The sequence below is a fragment of the Manacus candei genome, unplaced genomic scaffold (assembly GCF_025592945.1).
Source record: "Manacus candei isolate 608988 ecotype Guabito, Panama unplaced genomic scaffold, ASM2559294v1 h1tg000014l, whole genome shotgun sequence".
In the NCBI taxonomy this organism is placed as follows: domain Eukaryota; kingdom Metazoa; phylum Chordata; class Aves; order Passeriformes; family Pipridae; genus Manacus; species Manacus candei.
In genome coordinates, this window is record NW_026138062.1 from 14475803 (window position 1) to 14498564 (window position 22762).

Below are 22762 nucleotides of genomic sequence, written 5' to 3' on the forward strand. Positions count from 1 at the left end.
TTGAATAATTTTAGAAATCAGTCAGACAACACAACATTATTAGCTACGCAAACACACACAGATGTGCCTAATACATAAATTCTCTTTCACAGTTCATTCTTTCATGCTTATCACACTTTGAATGTATCTAAAATGCTTGGGCACACCATCTTCAAGTATGTCTGCCAAGATGATGCTAAAGTGACAGTTCTATGAAGATACTTGCACAAATTTCAGTTACTATACCAAAAAAGAATAAGCACACAATCACTGTATATTTATGCATAGTGGATGACAAGTAATAAGCAAACAGAGGAACTGGGAAAACAGCTCCCACTAAAAGTGCTGGTTAGTGAAAAAGAGGACCTTTTTTCTTCAGTGCATAACTCCAGGAAAATAACAAAGTGAAAATGTCATATGTATTTAACAAGAATAAAACCAAGCCAGTCTTGTATGCAAATTCAAGCAACACAGCACTTGCAACTGTGGCACAAAGTATGCACGATGCAGAAAGACATCTTTTAATAATTAACGAATAATAGCATAGCATCCAATTTAGAAACATTCAACTTCTATCAGTAGAAATAAAAAAGGAAGGGGAAAGTTTGTGGACAAGATTGTGTCAATGTGTCTGCTCAGCTATTGACAGACTATTTTTCACCAACAAGTCTGCCAGAAAAGTATTCTCCTAAACATCTTATAAGCAGTTTAATAAACTGGAAACAGTAACACTACACAAAATCAAGCCTATATGTGTTACACAGTCAGACTTTTCCAAGGTTTTACACTGTGCTGCTCCTAAGACTGTTTTACTGTATTATAGAGATTTCACAGTTTGAAATAGCTATACGTGGAATTACCTATGCTTGTGGTTGTTTTCAATTAATTCAGAAAATTACTTGATAACAAGCATTATAAATTAATTACTCTTTTAACAAGAGTATATAGTGCATGTAACATTATGCATGGGCTTCAAAAACTCAATTCTTTTATCATGAACTTTCAACATCAAGAGCTGTATTTATGACACTTTTGTTTCCATAAAACTGTATTTATGAAATCTAAATTAAGTTTTTACGCAAAATCCTACACACACACACACACACTCATATATGTATTTAACCATGTACAGCTTGCAGCCATCAGAAATAACAACCTCCATCTGTACTACACTGAAACATGCAAGCATGGACACAGCAAATCTACACATAGTCAAACCAGCCTCTTTCTAGTCAGAGGAAATGACTTAAAAAAAAAAAAAGTCACAGTGGGTATGAAACAGTGGGACAGACTAAAAGGACCCACTGAGACAACACATCTGTAGGCCATGTCACCTAAACCATCCCGTTTCTGTGTGTCCAAATAGGCTTCCAGAAACAGTGTAATCGACTCCCTAAAAAACATAGGGCTTAAGGCTTTATAACATATAAAAAGCATTAGAGTCTGAAACCTACTGGCTGCTAGAGGAAGGCCAGGAAAGGCCAGGCTATTAAGAACAAAAATATTGACATTAGGACATGGCGATTCACAGATATAGCTGAGGACAGTTATATTCCTTCTACAGCTCCTCTTATTCAAAAAGAGAGATGCAGGTTCAATCAGACACTAAGAACAGTAAGTCTATTTCACTGTATTTTTTAGGAGGAGGGTGTTGAAACACTGGAACAGGTTGCTTGGAGAGGAGTTAGACGCTCCTTATATCTGAGCGACCTGATTTAGACAGGACGGAAGATTGGTTTATTATCCTATTACTACGATGCTTCATGCCACGAGATGCAATTCTTTGTGGAAGTTTTATCTGAAAAAGATACAGGAGTATCTACAGGGTTCACCATTATGGCCTCCCTTGACTACCTTCACTTGACATGTTGTTCTGTACTACTGGTATGTAAAATTATCCTCAAGATGAGCTCCAAATACCAAGCCTATTTTACCTACTCATTTTCCCCACGAAAGTTATTTTCAGAGAAAGGGAAAAGTTGAGATAAGGTTCCCGAACTACTTCAAGTAACTAGCATTGGTCCCCCCTCCTTCATGTTAAGTCTAATCTATACCTTTGAAAGGGAGTGCTGGCTTCCCTAGGTAGCTTTCCCAGCTCTACCCTTCTGCAGGAGGAATACTCAGAGAAGATAAACTGTGTTGTAACAAGGAACAGAAGAGGTAGCCTGGTAACAATCACCGGCAAGACATTTTCTTGCTTCCATTGACTCCTTTTATCTGACTGTCTTCCAAACTGTAATCAGAGTGGATCAGCGGTTCTTAACATCGAAAAGAAGGAACAGCAAGGAAGCCTCATTTAAATATTATATCCACATCACAGACGTGTAAAAATTTATGTTAAAAGATTTCAATAAAAAGTCTTTAACGCTATGCTGAAATGTTAATAAAGCAAAAGAACAGTGTTCTAGTACTAATGCTAAGTTAACTGCATAAAAACAGATTGCAAAGTTACCTAGCATGGCTCAAATACATTGCTTGGCGTCGAACATCTTCTGAGTCGATTTCCACAGGATTTATTAGAGCAAGCTGATCAATAGACCATCTAAATTTTCCTGGTGTCTGAAAAAAAAGAAACAGGCATCTTAATGCTTACTATTCTAAAAAGATAAAAATAGAACTACAGGACTAATCTGAATGGAACAACACAATCACTGCTCCCACATAGTTTTGGACAATCAAAAGAGTTTCTATTTAAATTATCTACTTTTAAAAGAAAATTATTAAGTCAGTCAAGCTTCTTACCCTGATAGCGGTATTACAGTGATTTACAAGATAATATTAAATGAAAAGTTATAGCTAATATTTACAAACTGAGGTGTCAGTTTCTTCTCAATTTCTGAGGACAGATCTACTAAACATACATAACTTGGGATAAAATTTAGTCGTTTCTAGATTGCCACAATCCAAATTGTAGTTCCATGAACACCCAGCGTCTGTACCTAAACCATGTTATCCAATAAAAGAGAAGTCTTCCTTTCACCTCCCATGTCAAAGACTGAAGAGCTGCAACCTCATATGCATCTTGCAAAGTCCCTCTCATAATGCCGTGAATAGTGCACAACAAAACCCAAGTCAGAAATAAAGCAGCTTCACTCCTTTATTTAACAATTAGCAAGAACTGTTCAAATACATTTGAAAAATTATCTACCAAGTCTTTTTAGTTTCATTAGTACGGTATCTTCTCTACTGCTTACCAGCAAATAATTTCAACTGAAAACCAAAATGTAATTTGCAACAACAAGTTATATATACACAAAATCAATAATTTGAATGCATAAACAGCTCATAGCAGAAATGCAACTAAGTTTTATTATTTAGGAACTGGGGCTTTTTTAGCACTCAATCACTTAATATCTAAGGACTAAATTAGATAAATTTAGAAAGGTAGGAAGACTAAGCAACAATGTTAGTATTAAAAGCAGCATATTTCTGTAAAGAGAAGAAACTCCAAACGCTACCAGAATTCTTCGGCTTAGTATATACATTAAAGTACACTAAAAAAATATCCTTTTAAATGCATTTGAAAATATTAACGTTCCACGTATATACTTAAACAACTAAAGACTAGATCTTACTGATGAGGACTTTGTTGACTTAAAGACTGAAGGACTGGAGACAATCTGCTCCTGAAGAGTGTAATAATCACTGGGACTTTCAAATGGATTCAGGATTGCAACTCGTCCTGGAGTTTCTGGTGCTATCTGCATTTTACCTTCTTCTGTATCACCCATAACACTAAGCTACACCTGAAAAAAAGAGAGGGAGATGAAAAATTAAGGGAAATAATGAAACCATAATTTTGACATTTTAGGGTCATGTTGAAGGCTTTAGGAAGAGACAATCAATTGTTTTAAGGTGCCAGAAGCATTTAAAGGACTAAAAAAACCGAAGTTAGCTTTGGCTTGGACCTACCGGCATAAAGCCGATAAATCAGGCTGCTATAAACAATTAAAAATAAACAGAACCTAAAAAAACGAGACAAGAAAGGGCATGAAAAAGGGAATTAAAACAAACAAACAAACACCAAAATAACAAGTAACCAACAAAACCACCCACGAACAACCACTAGAAGAAACAGAACGGTCAGGAAGCCAAACACGCTCCTGGAGGGCAGCTCACGCACCAAGTGCGGGCACTCAGGGGCTTCGGGAATAAGGAGGGGCTCTCTCTCTCTCTCCCCGCCCGCCCCGCGGTGCCCACACGCCAAGCAGCGACCACAGGGGTGGGACGGATTGGCGAGCGGGGTTGCGGGCGGCGAGCCCGCCCTCCTCCCTCCACACCGGAGCAGTCCAGCAGCCTCTGCCCGCGGGAGGACCTCGGGCGGCGGGAAGGGGGACGCGCGGTGCCGCCCGCGGGCCGGGGCAGCAATAACGCCCCGAGCAGGTCCCGCTTGGCCCAGGCGCTAAAACCGACCACCCTCCCCCGCCCCAACTGGCCTGGCCTGCCCCGGCCCTCGAGGGCTTCGGGGGGCGGCACCGCTCCCTCCCGCTGCAGGGCACCTCCCGCGCCCCCGCGGCGGCGAACAGGACGGGAGCCCCGCGTGAGGGGTCCCCGCTTAGCCCCTTCTCACTCTTCTCCCCGGGATGGTGCCACCGCGCCGAGCCGCTCTCCCAGTCCCCGGGCGCCGAGGGAGCGATGCCGCGGGTGCCGAGGTCGGGGGCACAGACACCTGCCGCCGTTACCGGGCCGCTGCCGCCGCGCCGCTCGCTCATCAGGCACCACTCGCCGCTCCCGCCCCCGCCGCGCCGGGCGGCCCTTTAAACAGCCCCGCCCCGTCCGGCCGTTCTGACCAATCACGGTGCGCGGCCTCCGCCGTCGGGCCAATGGCAGAGCTCCTTCTCTCTCGAACGGGCCAATCGTCAGGGGTGCCTCTGCACAAATTCGAAAGAAAGCCCGCCCTCCCGGCCGTGCCGCTGCGGTGGGCTCTCACGTGGGGCCGGAGCTGGGGCGCATTCCGGTTCCGGGGGAGGGGATGTGAGGGCGGTGCGGGGTCGCCATGGCGAGCAACGCCGCCAGCCTCAACGCGGTCCGGGAGACCATGGACGGTACGTGGCAGAAGGTGGGGAGGGGGACGCGCGCGAGGCTGTGGCCAAGAAACAACGCTAAGAAGCAGCTCCAGAGCTTCGATTCCGCCTAGTCAGGATGGAGGAGAAAGCGAACGCCTCGGGCGCCTCTCCTGGGAAGAGGGGTGCGGGTTGCGGCTGCTGGAAGATGCAGCGCGTAGCAATGTCTTTTTTGCTTCGTGTTATTCATAGTGTGTGAAACGCTTTAAACACCCGCGTAGTGCGAGTGAATTTAGACGCCGAGTGGCTTCTCTTGGGGATCTTTAGATAGCTAAGTACTTAATAGAGAATACTATTGGGTTTTAGTATTTATAAATATACGTATATGTTTACTCTGCTTTCTCGTTATTTGTACCGGATAACGCAGATTATGCTACCTGGCTCTGTGCGTCTTGGATTTAAGCCGGGGGAAACGAAGGGTGTGGAAAGGAAAGGCAGGACCAACCCTGCCAGTACCTGAACTGATCTGAACCCTCGTTCTCCTAGATGGCTCAAGTCAGAAAACAGAAGTAAACTAAATAAAAAAACAAACAAACAAACAAAACCAAACAATGTAGTGAAAAAGCTTTGAGAACAGTAGTCAGTGTTACAGAATTAGAATAGTTTCTGACGCAAAAAAAAAAAAAACAAAACCAAAACTGTTATGGGATGAGGAACGTGGGAGTAGTGGCACTGGGAGTGCTGGGAAATATTTTGGAGATTTATAAGCCAAGAAACGTGAGCAGGTGAGTAAAGGTCAGGTGTTCACTTACTCTTCTGGCCTCACTATGAGGAATCAAAGCTGGTACATCCTGGAGTTGTTTCTTAGTGTAGTGTGAGACTCTGGAATTCTATGAGATGCCTATGCCAAAGCCTTATATGCAGAGTGGAAAGCTGCCAAGAAATCCCCTGAGGGTTCTTAAATGTAAAGACTTTCTCTGGAAATGCCCTAGAGGGCGTAGAGGCGAAGGAGAACATCTGGGGGGGGTTGCTTTACATTTGTTATTTTCTCAGGATCTTCCCTTCTCTTGAAGTTACATAAGGGTTTCTTAGCAAAGACTTTCACCAGTCGAGCTGGTGTAAAAATTAGCATTTCAGCCACTGATCTTCACTCTCTGACCTGCTGCTGGAGGCAAGGCAGGACTAGCAGAATTATGGCTGCTCTGATGCTGCAAGAGGTTAAGACTAACTTGTGCAGATGAAGAGAGATTCCTTTGGGAAGGACAGAGAGTTTAAGTTCTTGACAACCATTCTCTCCATTTATGCAGGAATGTTTTGGGCAGGAGGGATGACATGTGGATTTAAAGACAAAGAAAGGCTTTTGAGAACAGATATGGAAAGTGCACTGATCTTCAGATTTAGGAGCCCAGGCTCCCCATGTAAAAATGTATATCTTTTATCTAGGATAGACATAGATATTTAGCAGTTGCTCTCTGCAGAGCTAAGAGCTCGGAATTGTGGAGAAACTGCTACATCTCTCTGCCAAAGACACTGCCCCAACTAGTGACCACAGTTCTTGCTGACATAGAAATTGGAACTTATCTTCAGTTATATTTACTGCTCTGCCTTCAAATATGTCACATGCTTAGTAAAATTTTTGATAGATTTTAAATGGTTAAAAAAAGGAAGAATTGTTTCTTTCTGGGAAGTTTTCAGTCCTTCTTAGTTCTGTAGCTCTTGAACATTCAATGTCATTTTAGTGCAACTGCATCGGTTTGTTAGTTGCAGATGCTTTTGTATGGACAGGGCATGCATGTATAATGTGTTTGGAATGGTTTGCTTTCAAGCCAGCATGAAAAAGAATGTCTTGAGGTGGAGAAGGATAAAAGCTCTCCGCCTCCTGGCTTGTAGATAGGACTTTAGACTGACAGACTGCTTTCATGTCTTAAACTTGTTCATATTCTTAATCCAACCTACTTGTGTGGGCTTCAAGAATATTTTCACATGTAGAGATTTTTTTCCCTGTGTCTTCAATGGAACTGACTGGATACATTAGGTTGTTAATGTCTTGGGTAAGTGTGACTCTGAGGGTGTGCTGCAGGATGTCACTGTAATATTTTCATAGTTGTCAAGTGGACAGTAGTCACTTGCCATGATGCTTTTACGTGGTGAGAAAGACCTTGTATTTCACTTTTCCCTAGCTTGGGGGAGGTTTGGTTACATAAACTGTGTGAGTAACACCTGTACAAAATTAATCTATATTGGAGCTTAGCTTCAAGATGGAGGTTACTGTAGAAACCAGAAATAAAATCTCAGTGAGTTGTTCTGTTGCATCTGTGACAAACTGTTTATGAGAATCAAAGAAAAGGGACCTTCCAGAGAAACTTAGGAAGGAGTGAGAGAGATACCTATTTTTTAACAAAACTGACTGGAATCTCCTTCTCTGGAAGGTCTCATACTGACATGTGGCGCTGCTCGTGATTCAGGACACATAAAAATTGAATAATATTGCTTATCATTAAACTTGTGTTAATGTTAGACCTAAAGCCAGGTTTAGTTGTGGAAGAAGGTGGCTAGGAAACTGCTGATGTTCTCTATGAAAGCTTTAACAATGTCCTTCCCAGGCCATTTTAGCAGGGCATCATCAGTATCTGGAGTTCTAAAGTACAGTATTTTTATAGCCTACCTTTTACATAATTGGGGAGCATGTTAATTGTTGAATTCTTCACTTATTTTTTTTGTTTACCTTTCCAAAACCTGTTATCTAGTAATAAGTTTCCTGAACCTGAAAAGCATGGTGTTTATGTTGGAAGCTGTAACTTTTAGCTTGTGCTGGAAAGCTGAACGTGAATGCTGTTGTTGAAGTTCAGACTGCAATGGACAGCTGCCATGTTCACACTCTACTGTAGAAGTTAAATGTTGATGAATAAGGATTTTGATAATTGAAGTTTCATAGTCTGTAGGGACCAAAGTGCTTTCATTTTTTCTGTTGCAGTTCTGTTTGAGATTTCAAGAATATTAAACACTGGCTTGGATATGGAGACATTGTCTATTTGTGTGCGGCTTTGTGAACAAGGGATAAATCCAGAAGCATTGTCATCTGTTATTAAAGAACTACGCAAGGCTACAGAAGCTCTAAAGGTAATGCTTTTGTTTAAAAAGCCTATAAATTTGTTTTTAAGAGTTGGATGTATGTGCAACTTGCTATACTTCAATTTGTAAATTGTACTTTAAGATATGATTCATGTTTAAATCAAGGAAATTAACTCTTCCATGGAAAAGGCAATGAATACAACTGAATTAAACATGATGCTAGAAATGGTACAAATAAAATAGTTAGATTAACTCTTTTGAAGGGGAAGATATAAAAAACGAAAACCACAACCAAAACCCACAGATTTTTATTCTGGGCATTTGTAGTCACTATTTGCCCCCTTATCTGCATCATATCACAAATAGATTGCTACTTTCTCCTTTAACCAATATGACCTCATTTCTATAACCTCAGACTTAACAGTATGCAGCAGTACTTGTAAATGGGTACATGCAGCTTGGTAGTGTAATCTTCACATATTTCTTTCACCACATTAACCTGTGCTTTGAACCTTTCCAAAGACCAGCAAGAGGGGATTTCATGATGTGTGTTTATATAGGGCTTTCCATATATTAGCATTTACCTCCTGTTTAACTAGTAGAGGGTAACAACGGTTTAAAAACAAATCCTCACTTGACTTTTAAAGGATTTTGATTCTTTATGGTCCACCTAAACATCACAATCACGATTGTTTTCTAGTGGATCTTCTACTTGTTTATTTCTGGGAAGTGGAGGGGAAACCTGTATCTTGCTTCTATTCTAGAAGACTGCATACTTTATTTTTAACTTAACATTTTTCTATACTCATGCTCATGCATATTTTATATTTGTACTTAAAGGCATGCATACATATGAATTTAACTATGCATATTTCAGTAATTGAGGGCTGGTTTACTTTTTCATTTGCTTTTACTGATGTATCATTCCTTTTACTATCTTTTGACTGTTTGTCCTTTAACTGGCTAAAATCTTCCAATGTCAGTCTTCAACAATGTGCCTTTTTGGTTGGGTTGAGTTATTCAGTAATAAAAAATACTAATATTCTTAATGAAATAATTGGCAGTGTGATTTATACGGTTATAGTTAGTGTAATTCTCCTAAGTTTTGTGTCAATAGCTTATCTGTATGAGTGGGAATAATAATTACCACAAATTATATCAAGTAGTAAACTCCAGAGGTAAACATATGCATTTGAGCACTCCTTGAAAGCATTAGGGTAAAATGTACAGGATACAAGTTGCTCAGATACAGGACATAAAATTTAATACAAGCAAACAGGAATGGCTATTTTAGAAAAGGATAATGGCAGTCGACAGCATTATTTTTTTTTTAAAAAGAGTGTTCATTAGAGAAATGTTCATAAGTAGTTCTTAATTTTTAGGTTTGGGTTTTTTTGGGGTTTTTTTAGGTCTAGGAAAATTAAAACAGTTACAAGAAAAGATTAAATTTAATCTATATGATGTCTCTTTTGATGACTTGCAATAAATGTTTTTTCTTCTTCTAGGCTGCTGAAAATATGACAGGCTAATATGGGCAAAGATTTCTGCATGAGAAGAATGCCAAGATAAACTTAACAGGAGCTCTGAAGATTGCCACTATTCAGACAAAAATGAATTAAGTGTGTATGCAAAGGTTTCAGAATATTTCTGTAATATTATTCAAAAGAATGGTGCATATAATAGCTTTGAAAAATTTTTTAATAAGTTCACCAGTAATATCATTACATGGTATTTTTGTGAACTGTTTGTGAATATAGTGCAATTGCTCTTCTTTGGCATCCAATACTTTTAAAATCATGCCAGATACTGTACATCTGTTGAATTTACTAGCACATATCAATGCATATTGTTATAATGAATGCAGCTTTGTTAATGTATCCTTTGGAAGTGCTAGTATATCCTGGGTTTTATCTCTTGCTTTGATGAAAAACTACGTGTACAATTTTAGCCTTGCTTTATGGACCATAGAGGAATGAAGCCTAGACTGACTTTATTTTAATTAGAGCAAGGCCAGTGATTTAAGTATCAATTTGAAAATAAGAAGTAAAGCATTTTTGATAATATAGGTAATGAATTGTCCTTTTGATTTTGATTCAAATTGCTGGGAAAACTGTTTCACTTAGGTAACAAAGGTACTTCAGTTATCCATGCAGAAATGTATGTAAATTTAAATTCTAGATGACGTGGGATGTTTTATGGAGATTAAATGCTACATTTGTTACATTTGTTCCAACTACTGGATCTAAAAGTATTAAGTCTGTCTGTTATTTCTTAGTCAAAACCTGAATGAGAAGCATCAGATTTGGTTCATGGGTATCAATGAGACTTAAACAGTCAGTTGGTGTAGAAATGTCTTCTCATTTAGAACTAGGAATCTTCACTAGTGCCAGAAGAAGTCTTAATTTCCAGTAAATATCCTTTCATCCAGAAATTCTACTTTCATCCAGAAACTACTTTTGTAAGAAAGTAGTTTCTTGTATATTCTTCACCTGTGGCTTTTAAGCTTTTTTTTTTTTTTTTTTAAGCTTTTTTGATTTTGGTTGTCCTAGTTTCAAGGTGTGGTGCTAATGGGACCTAAAGGAACTCCAGGGTTAATAGAGTGAAGCACATTTGGAAATGAACCTGGAATCTTTGTTAAGCCAAAAGTTATATTTGTGCAGAGATAAAAAGTTCTTTCTACTCTGAGAGTTTACAGCATATGCACTCTAGGTCATAGCTCTACAAAAAGCAATCAAGGAGGCTAAATACTTCAAATTGCTGGTAGAGAGAATAGAAAAATATTTATATTACAGTGAATCACTTACCTTTATTTCCAGTTAGAGTGTCCCAAAAATCATTGCAAGAGAATGCTATAAAAACTTCTGGATAACCAAGCTGGGGAACTTATAAATAGTGTCATTTTTCACACTCACAGCACCAATTTACAAAGGGTTTTAAGTGTTCATGACTTGAATATTGGGTGTAATTTTTTTTTAAACAGTAAGATATCCTTAGTATAAAAATATATCAACAATGAAGTTCCTCTTAGGAAATCTGAAAAGTCAGTAAAACATCATGAAAACACCAGGTCAGATCAGCACAAATTAGCAATTAGCTGTTTACTTAATTTTCTCTAAACTCAGGGCTACATGTCAAAAAAGAGAAAAGATGTGGAGCATTCTTGTTCTCAGGAGGCACATCTAAATCTGTGAGATTACCCTGTGTAACTTAAACCCTGAAAGTTTTAAGTAAACTATAGCAAATGTGCCTAAAATAATAATGACATTTTATTAGGATGTATATTTCTTCTGGTGCATTTCCTTTTCCTCCATTGCCAGATCTTTGAGTAATTCAGGAAGTTGTGATGACTTCCACTCTATTGACTACTTTGCATTTATGTATTTCCAGGGGGTTTTCTAGCTTGTAAGCTTGATTTTGGTTTGGGTTCTATGTCTTTGAAATGCTTAAAAAGAGCTTGCAATTACAATATGAGAAGATATATAGTTATACAAATTATATATATAAATAAATAAATATATATATATATATAATTCTTGATCTGTCCAATAAATTGCATCTACCATTTTGCCATCAGTAGGCTTACAGTTTTTATGCATTTAGACACTTTCTGGTGGACCATTTGTCATGCAGAATTATAGAAGCAGGGCATGTCTTTGACATTTGAAACATCAATTTGATGTCTATAAAACTAAAAATGCATTATTGCTATTATTACATGGAACTAAATGGTAATATTGGTTACTTAATATTAATTAATATACTTAAGGGAGAACATGTTGTTTCTCAAAACTGGTGTAAGAGAACTCCTGCTGACTTTTGGTTTGGGGTACCATCCAGAACAAATACAGTATGTGTTTATCTCTTCTTCCTGGTAAGAAATAAAGAAAATCCCTCTAGTAGGAAGTTTCATATTGGAAATATTTACTGCTGTAAGGTAAGTCTGTCATTTAATAGTATCCCCATTATGTGAACATGAATGCTCAGACTTAGCACTGATGACTGAGAAGTCTTTTCTGTATTTCTAACATGCACCACCTTCTACTACGTTTAACTAAAAAGACAAGAAAACAGACGTGCTTTTTCTCTGTGCTCCTTACTTATATGTTCCTGAAACTCTTGAAGATAAACATAGGAATAGCTATACAGGTCCTGACCAAAGTTGTTTTTTTCTAACACAATAGCTTCTTTTGTAGTCAAAAGCAGCTGACTGAGAAAGGGTAAAAACAATAGAAGCACATTTGGTCATTTTTCTTCTGTGTTCTAGCTTCTAAGTGTCTTCCAGGCTTTCCTGAACATCATATGGTTTGTCTATCTAGTAACTCTCAGTGCTCAATTTTCCAGTACTTGTCCAGTTTCCTTTGGACTATATATGCTTCCTGAATAACAGCAGACTTTATCAATTTATGTTTGTTGCCTAAGGAATTACCACTTCTTGTTTATTTTGAACTAGCTTAATTTAATATGCCCGGCATAGTAAACTTGTATCTGCCATGCCTGTGCCAGTCAATGTTCTCCAGATATGTTACAGTCACTTTTAAATTTCCCCTTCTGAACTGAAATGCACTAGCTAAAATACTTCTTGGGTGACCAAAGGCATAGAATAGCTTCTGTATTTACTGTCCTTTGAAACTTTTCTGGCTCTCATATTATTTTCTGAGAAGGGAACCAAAACTGCATGCAACATTAGCCATGCAGTTGAGTACTGGCCTGTTTGTTTACTTTCTTGTTCTTTATTCCTTTCCTAGTAATTCCTGATATTTGACTTGCTTTTTTAATATGAACCAAATGTTATGCTCTTTCCATGGCATTATCTATTGTTAACACTCTTGAGTGGAATGTTAAGCTCAGAGGCTATTTTTTCATATGTGAAACTACAGTGGTTTATCTCCATGTGTATAATTTTTTGTCTATGGTGAAATACACAGGCCATTTTCTTTCCTAATCAGTCTTACATGTGTTTCTACGGTTCATCACAGTTTGCTAGTAGTCTTGCTACCCTCACTAACTTTATAATTGGGAAATTTTGTTGCTTTGTCCCTTTTTTGAGGTTAAGTCATGCAGCACACAACCCAGTGAAGACGCTGCAAAGGACCACTGGTGACCTAGGGCAGGAGCTGACTGTTTATTCTCATTCCTTTTCAGTGATCATGAATAAAATGCAGTCCTGCCTACCACTTACAGTTTCTCATTCTTACACCAAGTATCTTTAGTGTCACATATAGCAAAGCTCTGAGAACTTAAGCACAACTGTGAATCCAGTCATGCAGAGAGCATGGAATGCTTGATAACTACCTGGATTGCTGACATTTGTAATTTTACATTTTAGAAATACAAACTTAAGTAAGAAAATAACTTCGCATGAGATTGCTAGTACTAGAAAAGAAGATAAACATATGATCCTGAAGTCTCCATTGTAACATTAGAGAGTTTTTCATAGAAAATCGTGTTAACTAAAAAAACGTGTTAACAAAAAAAAAGCTGAGTGGTGATTAGGCCAAGACACTTGCCCTAATAGGTCTGTATGCGTGAAAGGTTATATATATATATGTTAGCTAATGTTCTTTCCCGCCTGCTGTTCTCTGGGTAAGTAAATACTGGTTCAGTCCTAGACTCACTTTTTGATTCAAATGACTAGTTCCTTCTGAGTTTAACTTGTATGCTGTTAGTGTTTCACACTTTACTGCAGGGACTGCTCCCAGCAGGCTGTGTACCAGGTCCTGTTCTTCCCCAACACTTCACCTTCAAACACAGTAATCTGCTTTTACAGGCTCGTAGTTTCATGCTGTAGAAATGCTTCAGTCCTTATTATTTGATATACTTCAAAAGAAAAGGCAAAAAAATTACAATAACCTAAGAATCAGCAGTGACCCATGTGACAAGGTGGTAGTTAGTATGGCTGTAGACAACCCGCTTTAAAGAGATCTAATGCTGAGCAGTGGAGCTTTATATTACTCTGTTTGATCTGAGCTAGGGATGTAGGCATGGCTTTAGTATTAGGGATTCAACTCTTTAAGCCACAAATACTAGTTTTTAATTAAAGTTTGGAAACAGTATTTCAAAGAATGTCAAAGTAATTTCAACATTTAAAAGTGCAAGAGCAAGAACAGAATTGCAGACCAGTCACCTAGCATCAGCAGTAGCAAACATCCAACTGGTGAACTTGAGATTTCATCAGCAAAGAATGAAAGACAAAAAAAGTCAGGTTACAAAGAGACAGGAGGAAAGGAAATGGCCTCAAGTTGTGCCAGGGGTGGTTTAGATTAGGTGTTAGGATAAATTTCTTCACAGAAAGGGCTGTAAAGCATTGGAACAGAGTGCCCAGGGAAGTTGCCATTCCTGGAAGTGTTCACAAAAAGGGTGGATATGGCACTTCAGGACATTGTTTAGTGGTGAATGTGGTGGTGCTGCTGGGTTGATGGTTGGACTTCATCGTCTTAAAGGTCTTTTCCAACCTTTATGATTCTGTGATTCTGTGTCAATGTATGTTCCAGTTTTTGCAGGACAATTTTCACTTCAAACACCGTTGGCATCATTCAGTAAAAACACAACACTGTGTTGTTTTGGTGTCATGTTACCTTGGGATTGAGATTTGAAAAAAAAGCTTTAAAAAATGTTAAAACCAAAATCTCAGTACTTGAAAAATGGTAATTTGAGAAGGATTTTTGAAGCATTCTGAACAGCTACTTTACTGTGAGGATTTTGTGAAGTTGTGGAAATGGTTCCTGTTATATATATGAAATAGGTTTATCAAGTAGAAATAGTGAAGTAAAACCATAGTCCTGTTCACTGCTTCTAGACCCACTGTTTATACTGCAAGAAAGTACAAGGATAACTTAAATGAAACCATAAAGCTGTTTTAGAACTGAAGAGCAAGCCTGATGAGTTCTCAAAGAACTTAGGAGTGTGCAGGTTCTCAAAGAGAAGTTGAGAAGAGACATAATGACCCTAGTTATGGCCTTGAACATAAAGGAAGTCTTGTGGCTACATCTTTTTAACCTGACAGGGAAAACATACCAGATCCATTACCTTAAAAATATGGCACAACTTCCCAGGAGTGAAGGTAAGTAAACTTTGACATTGCGAACTGGCTACTGCTTGATGTTGTTAAAATCAATAGTTCTAAAAGACATGCTTTAATCCAGTTTCTTGTGCAAAGTCTACAATACCTCTCTAAAGGGTGTCAGGGTGTCAGGCTGTAGCAGTTCCCTCTGACTACAGAGTCCAGGAAGGGCAATGTGGAACAGCTCTAAGTAAAAGTAATGTGAAGAAAATTAGGAATATTTAGGATGAATATCAGTGATGTTCCTGTCAGTGAGATAAATGGAAGCCTGCTTTCTGAGATATTTAAACATTACCCGATCAAAAAAACCAAACACCACAACTATTAATTATCTGAACTGGAAGTCTAGAATGTGTTAAGTCTAGGCATTTTATTATCACTTTATAAATATTCTTATTTTCTTACCTCCAATTTTTACATGTAAGGAGAGACCAGCTCATGAAAATGGATCTCTGAAAGAGCTCAGTGGTGTCATTATGTAGGCAAGTGGAAGTTTAACACGCACATTTAACTTTCAGTGAAGGAGATAGAAAATGAAGGAGTGGAGGAGGTGGTGCCCAACCATACTGTGGTTCCCTAAGGAACCCTTAGGGACAGCCAGGAGGAACCCTTGGTAGGGAAGGAGGCCTCAGGAGGGTGAGGGACATCCCATCTTGAATGTATTATGATTATTTTATTTGTACACTTGATCCAAAATTGGTATGTTTGAAGATACCAACCGTTATCTTCCTATTTAATGGACAGGAGATACAGAAAAGAGAGACTTAGGATGTCACATTGCCTTGGCATTTGGCATTGAAGCTGGCACTGGTAAGACAGGTTCACCAACCCCTTCAACCATCACTGCCTGTTGGCATAACTTGTGAGGATGCAACTTCAAGGAGCTGAATCAGCTCTCACTTTGTACCTCTTTTCTGGGCTACCAGGAAAGCTCCTCATGATGTTTCATCTTACCTACTTGGAAAGCTGCTTGTTACATACCCTGGTTTTGTTCTCAAGCCAGTTTATAGGGGCATATGATTGTGAAGAGGATGTATATAATTTTGGGAGAGGACAGCTAATGAAGGACAGAAAAATATAAAAATAATTCTTGTGACCAGTGACCTTGCGTTGAACTCAAAGCTTATTGTAAGCAGCAGGTGGTTATTTTGAAGTAAAGATACAAACAAAAATATCTGAACAATCATTTCCTAGGACATACAAAGAGGAGCCTCGCTATTCTCTTAGGGAGAATTCAGGGTACAAGTTGAATTGTATAGGATATTGTATATAAAGAAATACGGACTGAAGTAAAATAGGCTCTTCTCAGAGCAAATGCTTTTCTAATTTGAAAGTAAGTGTTCTGTTTAGCTTCACTGTTCAAGTAAAACCAGGCATAGGAACAACTCATCAAGGTACACGCACAGCTATTTACTCCTATGTGCTGTGCTGATTGCACTCATATTGAAGGCAGAAAAATAACTGGCACATATGCAGACTGATAATCTGGCCTACATTTTTAGCATGGTATTTTCAGCTATGCATTTCACTCTTAAGCATGATACCAGTAATAAAGCTGCCACTCTTTGTCATAGAATCACAGAACATGCTGAGTTGGAAGGGACCCGCAAGGATCATTGAGTCCAACTCCTGGCCCTGCACAGGACTATCCCCAAGAGTCACACCATGTGCCTGAGAGTATCACCTAAACGCTTCTTGAACTCTGTCAGCTTGGTGCTGTGACCACTTCCCTGAGGAGCCTGTTCCAGCACCCAACCACCCTCTGGGTGAAGAACCTTTTTCTCATATCTAACCTAAACCTTCCCTGACACTTCAGGCCATTTCCTCAGGTTCTATCAATCTGTGGCTGCCTGTTTGATCTGATTAGATGACTTTACAGCAGCCATGCATTTTTAGACATGTTGGGCCAAACTCAGCATTTACTTGCATTCTGTGAAGTCTTACAGAAGTTAGTGAGAATAGCAATACAGCACATAAACCAACAGAGGATGTGGTCATTGTTCATCTTAACTGTGACTGGATGGAGGACAAAGACATGATTTTGTTTGGGCAAATCCTTTAGCTTTCACATGGCCCGACAGTGTAGTTAGAATAGCTTGTTTTCCTTCCTATAAATATTAAAAAATAACAAAAATTAAAAAAGAAAACTATTTTACTAAAACTCCAGAGATTTTAATTCAGTATAGTGTTGTAATTTGTTGTTCTATGTCTTGTGCTCCCATTTACTGTGAACTTGGTCTTCTGCCAACTACAGCTGCCACAATTCACCATTTTCCTCTCCCTTATTCTCTTATTAGAGGGAGTAATTTCTACAATATTTCCCCAAGATAATCAGGTAGTATTCAATAATAGTTTTCTTGGTGAGTGCTTTTTCTCCTCTATCAAAATTCTATTTTGATAGAATTACTTTGATTGGTCCTAATATGTGCACAACTGTCAGAGAAACTGGAGTTGTGCAATATCCTTTGTGCCTGAATCTGCTCTGTGTCCTGGTGCACAAACTTCTTTATTTATGTTATAGTGTGCAGTGTAGGTATCCAATGCATTGGCATATGTATGCTGGTGTTGTATGGAGAGAGATCCCATAAGTGTCAGAGATACTCTTCATTCGTCTAAAATACATCTTTTATTTGCTTTTTGTTATTACTGTCCTGGGATGAGTCCAAGTCACATTTGGCATCTGTTTGTAGGTTTAGCAAAAAATCTGTAGGAAAAAAATTTTGGGCAGCACTTTGCCTTATTTTCAGCTTGTCTTATTTTATCCCAGCTTCTGGGATAATCAGCTGACAGAACCCGATTTGTGTTACAGAACTTGGTATCCACAAAAATTACTCTTTTGTCTGTGCAGCAATTAGAGTTTGTTGCTTAATAATTTTATGAAGAGGGTACTTCTATCATGCTTTTCATGTGTGCTTCAGTAATTTTTTTTAATGCACTTCCAGTATTTGCAAAACACAAAATAAAAGAATAAATAGAAACATTATTGGAAACTGTTGCATATTCCACTAGATGGCAGGCAAAGATTTGCAACCACTGCTGCAGCACTGTAAAATATCCCTCTGTTAGTTTTGCATGGATTCTAATAATTTTAGGATTAATTTCCAGTTTAATGAAGGATTGTTGCAATTTAACCTTTTGATTTATTTTTAAAGCATTTTAAAACTAGAAGGAAGAATAAAAATATGTACTACCAATTGCAAGATTTTGGCTCACAAAAGAGAGAACTGAGGTTTAAGCACTTAACATTTTGTATTTTATGCATTTAAATTTTACTAAGATGGAATATACCAGTAGTAAAATGGCCACAGCAAAGACAATTTTCCGTATAGCAAATCTGTAGTGGTGTCTTTTTCCTTTCATTCACAGCAATAAAATTACCACAAACTGTCTTAGAAACTGCACCGAAGGAAGTTTTGTCACCCTTTGTAGTTAGCCACTTTAGCTTTTCTCTTTTCATATTATGTACATCCTGGCAGTTAGTCAGCAATCTACAGTGTTTAAGACAAGAAGGCACAATCAAAGTAAGGGTGGCACATTGACTAACTGTAACATAGGAAGATATACCTCCCTTGGTGAGGATATATCAATGAATGTATGAGTACCACAGTAGGCATCACAGTTTAAAATAAATACCAAATAAATAATCACATTTATTAGATCTGGTGGATTACATAAGAATTAAAATAACTCTTACTGTTTCCAGTAGTGAAAATAGAAGGTAGAGGCCTACCTGCCCTCTGTCCAGGAGCTCATTTCTGCCCACTAAATATGTTTCTGAATCTCCTGTTTCTCTGTGGTCTCCAAAATAAGAGGGGAATGGAGGTAGGATGGAGATTTCCTAAAGCAGGATATTTAAGGGGGTAAGATAGAAGTTCCATATTAATCTTCAGCCTCTCTCCATAGATGATAATCTTTTGGAGACAAGGTGTAGCTCCCAACATAGTTGGATGAGGTTATCAAGGGTTAATTAGTGAAAAGAGAGCTGTCCCCATCCCCAGTCTTCTACTCCCCACAGTTCACCCACTAAGCCCTTTTCCAAATATTTAATAAAATTGCAGTGTTATACTTTATGATGGTGGTATTTTAGTGGAAAAAAGAAAAACAAAACCCAGATTATTTCAACTATCCTTTAACCTCTGTTTTTCTCTGCAGTCAGTGGATAGAGGCAAGCTCTCGGTGGAGAGGGGCAAATAGAGCACTAAAGTTATTCTGAATTGCTCTCTAAAGGAAACTCTCTATTGACTGAAGAGGTAACCCAAGGAGACTAGTATCCTGAGGCTAAGATTAGTCTTTGCAAATATTCCCATTAGATCACCTACTCTGACTTCCTGTATTTCACAAGCCTTTGAATTTCACCCAACAACCTCTCTATTGAGTTCAATAACTTGTGTTTAGATAAAGCATATCCAACAAGACATTTATTCTTTAGTTGAAGACATTAATAAAGATAGTGTATCCACTGCTTCCTTTGTTGGTTTGTTCCATAGTTAATCATCTCCACTATTAAACTTTGTGTGCCTTATTTCTTGTTTTAATTTATCTGGCTCAAGCTCAGTACACAGCTGCTTGTTCTGCTTTTTCCTTCTTAACTAAAGAACCCTTTAGTCTGTGGGATTTTCTCCTGAGGGAGCTATTACAATCAAGTCACCACACTATCTTCCTTTTGATAAGCTGAAAGGATTTTCCTTTCTGTAAAACACTTTTCTTTTTCTCTCCAGTGCTCGTTCTGGTCTTCTCTGCAGCCTGTGGGTTTGTTTTTTTTTTCCCCTTTCCTTCTGTCTGATAGCAATCTCACCTGTGCTGTGTGGAGATAAGATCGGCCTGTCCTATTCACTATTTTGCTCCAGTATCACACTCATGATTCCCTTTCCTTTGTGCTTCCTCAGTAATCCCTTAGGTCCTTTCTGGAGTTACCATTTTGCAGAACTTGGTCCTCCACTTTTCAAGGATGGTCTGACTTATTGCTATTTGTTTAGCTTTTCATATGTCTGCATTAAAATGGATTTAATTTGAATTGGTCCACTTCACTGAACGGTTCAAAATCCCTCTTTCTGTCTGTCTTGTCTTTACATTTACCACTCTGCCAGCTTTTGTGTGAACTACAAACTGTATCAGCAACAATTTTTTCATTTAGTTCCAGGTTATCCGTGACAAAGTGTCAGCTCAGCTACTCAACCTTGCAGCACCCTGCTAAAATCAGGATGGGTAGTACTGCCTGTGTGTGATCTTTCATTATACAATATGGTCACAACGTGTTCTTGTGTACATGTCCTGTCCTTATTAAAATCAAGTCTCAACAGTGTCTTTGCTTTTGGAAACTGAATTTTGGATGATTTAGCCATTTCTCAAGCCCATGAAAGGAGCTTTTATAGAGATTGCGTAAGCCATTTAAAAAGAAATAAAAGGCCATCAGGATTTCTAAAGTCATAACTCCCATGAAAGTCCAAAAGCATGCAGTTACAGATAGAGTGGTGACTTGATTATAAGCCAAATTAATAATCCCATCAAAGAATGAAGTAAGTTTTATTTAACAAGACCTATTTTCTACGAAACCATGTTGACCATCATTAATTACATTCATTCCTTTAATTTTGTATTAATTGAATCCCACATCAGCTTATTAGCCTTTCTGTTAATTTTTTCTGGCTTTTTTGTGATGCTTACTGGCTTTAAGTTACCTGAGTCATCACAGTTTCCCTTTGAAAAGAATGGTACAATATTAGTGCTAATTCAAGAATTATCTTATTTCTCCAGATTTTTAAATACAGAACACTAGACTGAAGATCTTTTGCTTAAGTTTTGCTTAATGCCACTATTTCCTTTAACTGTACATAACTAACTCCTTTGTAGTATATATATACTGTAGTATATATATATATTGTAGTATATAGTATGTGTATACTAATATATGATGTAATATTTTAATATTTCTATTTTCTACAATTATATCTCGCTCTTTTAGCTCCCGTTTGTACCATAGAAAGTAGTCAGAGCGCTTCCCTGACCCCAGACAGTATACAAGGATGAAAATGCTATTATTTTTTTTAACTGGTTAAAATGAGAATTAAGGCATTCCTAATTATTGTGGGTATCTTTTGTGCTACAAACTTGTAGCTGTTGAAAATGAATACTCTTGTTAGGGCTGACTGTACAGGAGTCACCAGATGGCACTGTTGCAAGTGTCTTGTTGATTCTTTTGTCTAGAGGAGACTACGTAAAAAAAGGTCTTGAAAGATATACTTTGTTGCTGTTTGTTTATTTTTCCCTTATGGTAGCATAGCCAAAAACTATCACAAGCTAAATATTTTCTCACAAGCTTTGCAGTAGTCCAAAGATTTTGCCTATGAACGTGTGCTCAGACTACAAACCTCGCAAGAACCAGATGGCCTAAGGGGTGGCCGAGACTATGATGTTCTTTGGTTGTCTAAAAGGTTTCTTGAAAGTAAGAGTCGTCCATTGGAGAGTGAGAAGATTAAGGAGCTCCTACACAACCTAGCAACATTTAAAGCATCCTGAACTACTAAAATGCGAGGGAAAACATTCTGTTATTTGTTTCTCTGAGTCAGACAGAAAAGTAGGAACATTTATAATGTTTCATCATCAAAATCAAGAAGAAAAAGGGGGGTAATAGAGTTATTTTAGTGTAATGCAGCTTCTGATGAAGTTCTGAAAAAGTTCATAAGCCAATTTTAAATCTGATACACAGAGAAGAGTAGCAAGACAGAGAACTGACAATGACAGTGACTAAAAAACTATGAGGCTGTGTAAGGAGGCTCATACATCTCTTAGGCTCATTTACTTATCGAACTACTAGTTGTAGTAAATTCAAATAAAACATAAAATTTGCAGGAATATATGGAATACCATTGCAACAATACCTGCTACTTTGGAGGGCTTGTGTTGCATATTTCCTATAAAATTATTTTCGTGTGTTAGTAAAGCTGTGAATCTAGCTCAGCTTGTTTAGGTCCTATACACTTAAGCCTTATTTGTTTATCTGTTTGCTATGCAGTACAAGGTTTATGCCTGGTTATCTACATGGGAAATATACCTGCTTAATCTTTAGTTTATAACTCACATATTCCAAGTGTGGAGCCTAGTATTTGACACTTATTTAGCACCTGGTTAAACAACATTGAACTACTTGGCACTTAATGTTCGATAATGTTTTTTCTGTTAAAATACCCGTTGGCATTCAATAGAATAAGGACAATCAGTTTCATGAGGAATGTCCCCAAAGAACACCTGTCCACATGTAACTTATCCCAGCTAAGGAAAACCAAATTATATCTGTATTTATCAAATTGTATTACCTTTGTATTTCAGATGTCATATATATATCTATGTTTTAGAGTAGACTCACACCATATTCAGCATAATTCCCTAAGGAAATATTATTTGATATATTGACACCCAGCAAATCCTTGCTCATACAAAGTGAAGCACAGGAACATTAGTATATACATTTAACATAAACTTCAGGTTTTAAAACTGTGTCCAAAATAAATGCCCTGTAAGCAGCGTAGAGTACCATTTCTCTCACTGAAAGGTGAGAGGCCTAACCAGTGCTGCAAGTCTTGTACAAGTATTTGCTAGAGTGCAAATGTTTAAGGTGGAATGTTAAACAAATATTTTAATTGCTTCTGTA

The 22762-nt window shown here is 38.1% G+C and overlaps 2 protein-coding genes across 8 annotated transcripts in view; one reads left to right on the forward strand and one right to left on the reverse strand.

The window, feature by feature from the left end:
* The window catches only part of BORA (BORA aurora kinase A activator), a 34353-nt gene extending 29630 nt beyond the window's left edge, over positions 1 to 4723 (reverse strand). For all 7 annotated transcript variants that reach the window (XM_051780469.1, XM_051780471.1, XM_051780470.1 and 4 more), the window contains exons 1-3: positions 4550 to 4723; positions 3555 to 3725; positions 2432 to 2538 (exon numbers count right to left, since the gene is read on the reverse strand). In XM_051780469.1, coding sequence (XP_051636429.1) covers positions 2432 to 2538; positions 3555 to 3710 — 263 coding nt within the window. In that variant the 5' untranslated portion in view covers positions 3711 to 3725; positions 4550 to 4723. The remainder of the gene's footprint in view (positions 1 to 2431; positions 2539 to 3554; positions 3726 to 4549) is intronic.
* A 161-nt stretch (positions 4724 to 4884) lies between these two features.
* MZT1 (mitotic spindle organizing protein 1) lies at positions 4885 to 11329 on the forward strand. Its single transcript, XM_051780531.1, has 3 exons — positions 4885 to 5024; positions 7957 to 8102; positions 9560 to 11329. The coding sequence occupies exons 1-3, from the start codon at positions 4976 to 4978 to the stop codon at positions 9581 to 9583; spliced, it is 219 nt and encodes a 72-aa protein (XP_051636491.1). The 5' UTR covers positions 4885 to 4975; the 3' UTR covers positions 9584 to 11329.
* Positions 11330 to 22762: the final 11433 nt, after the last annotated feature.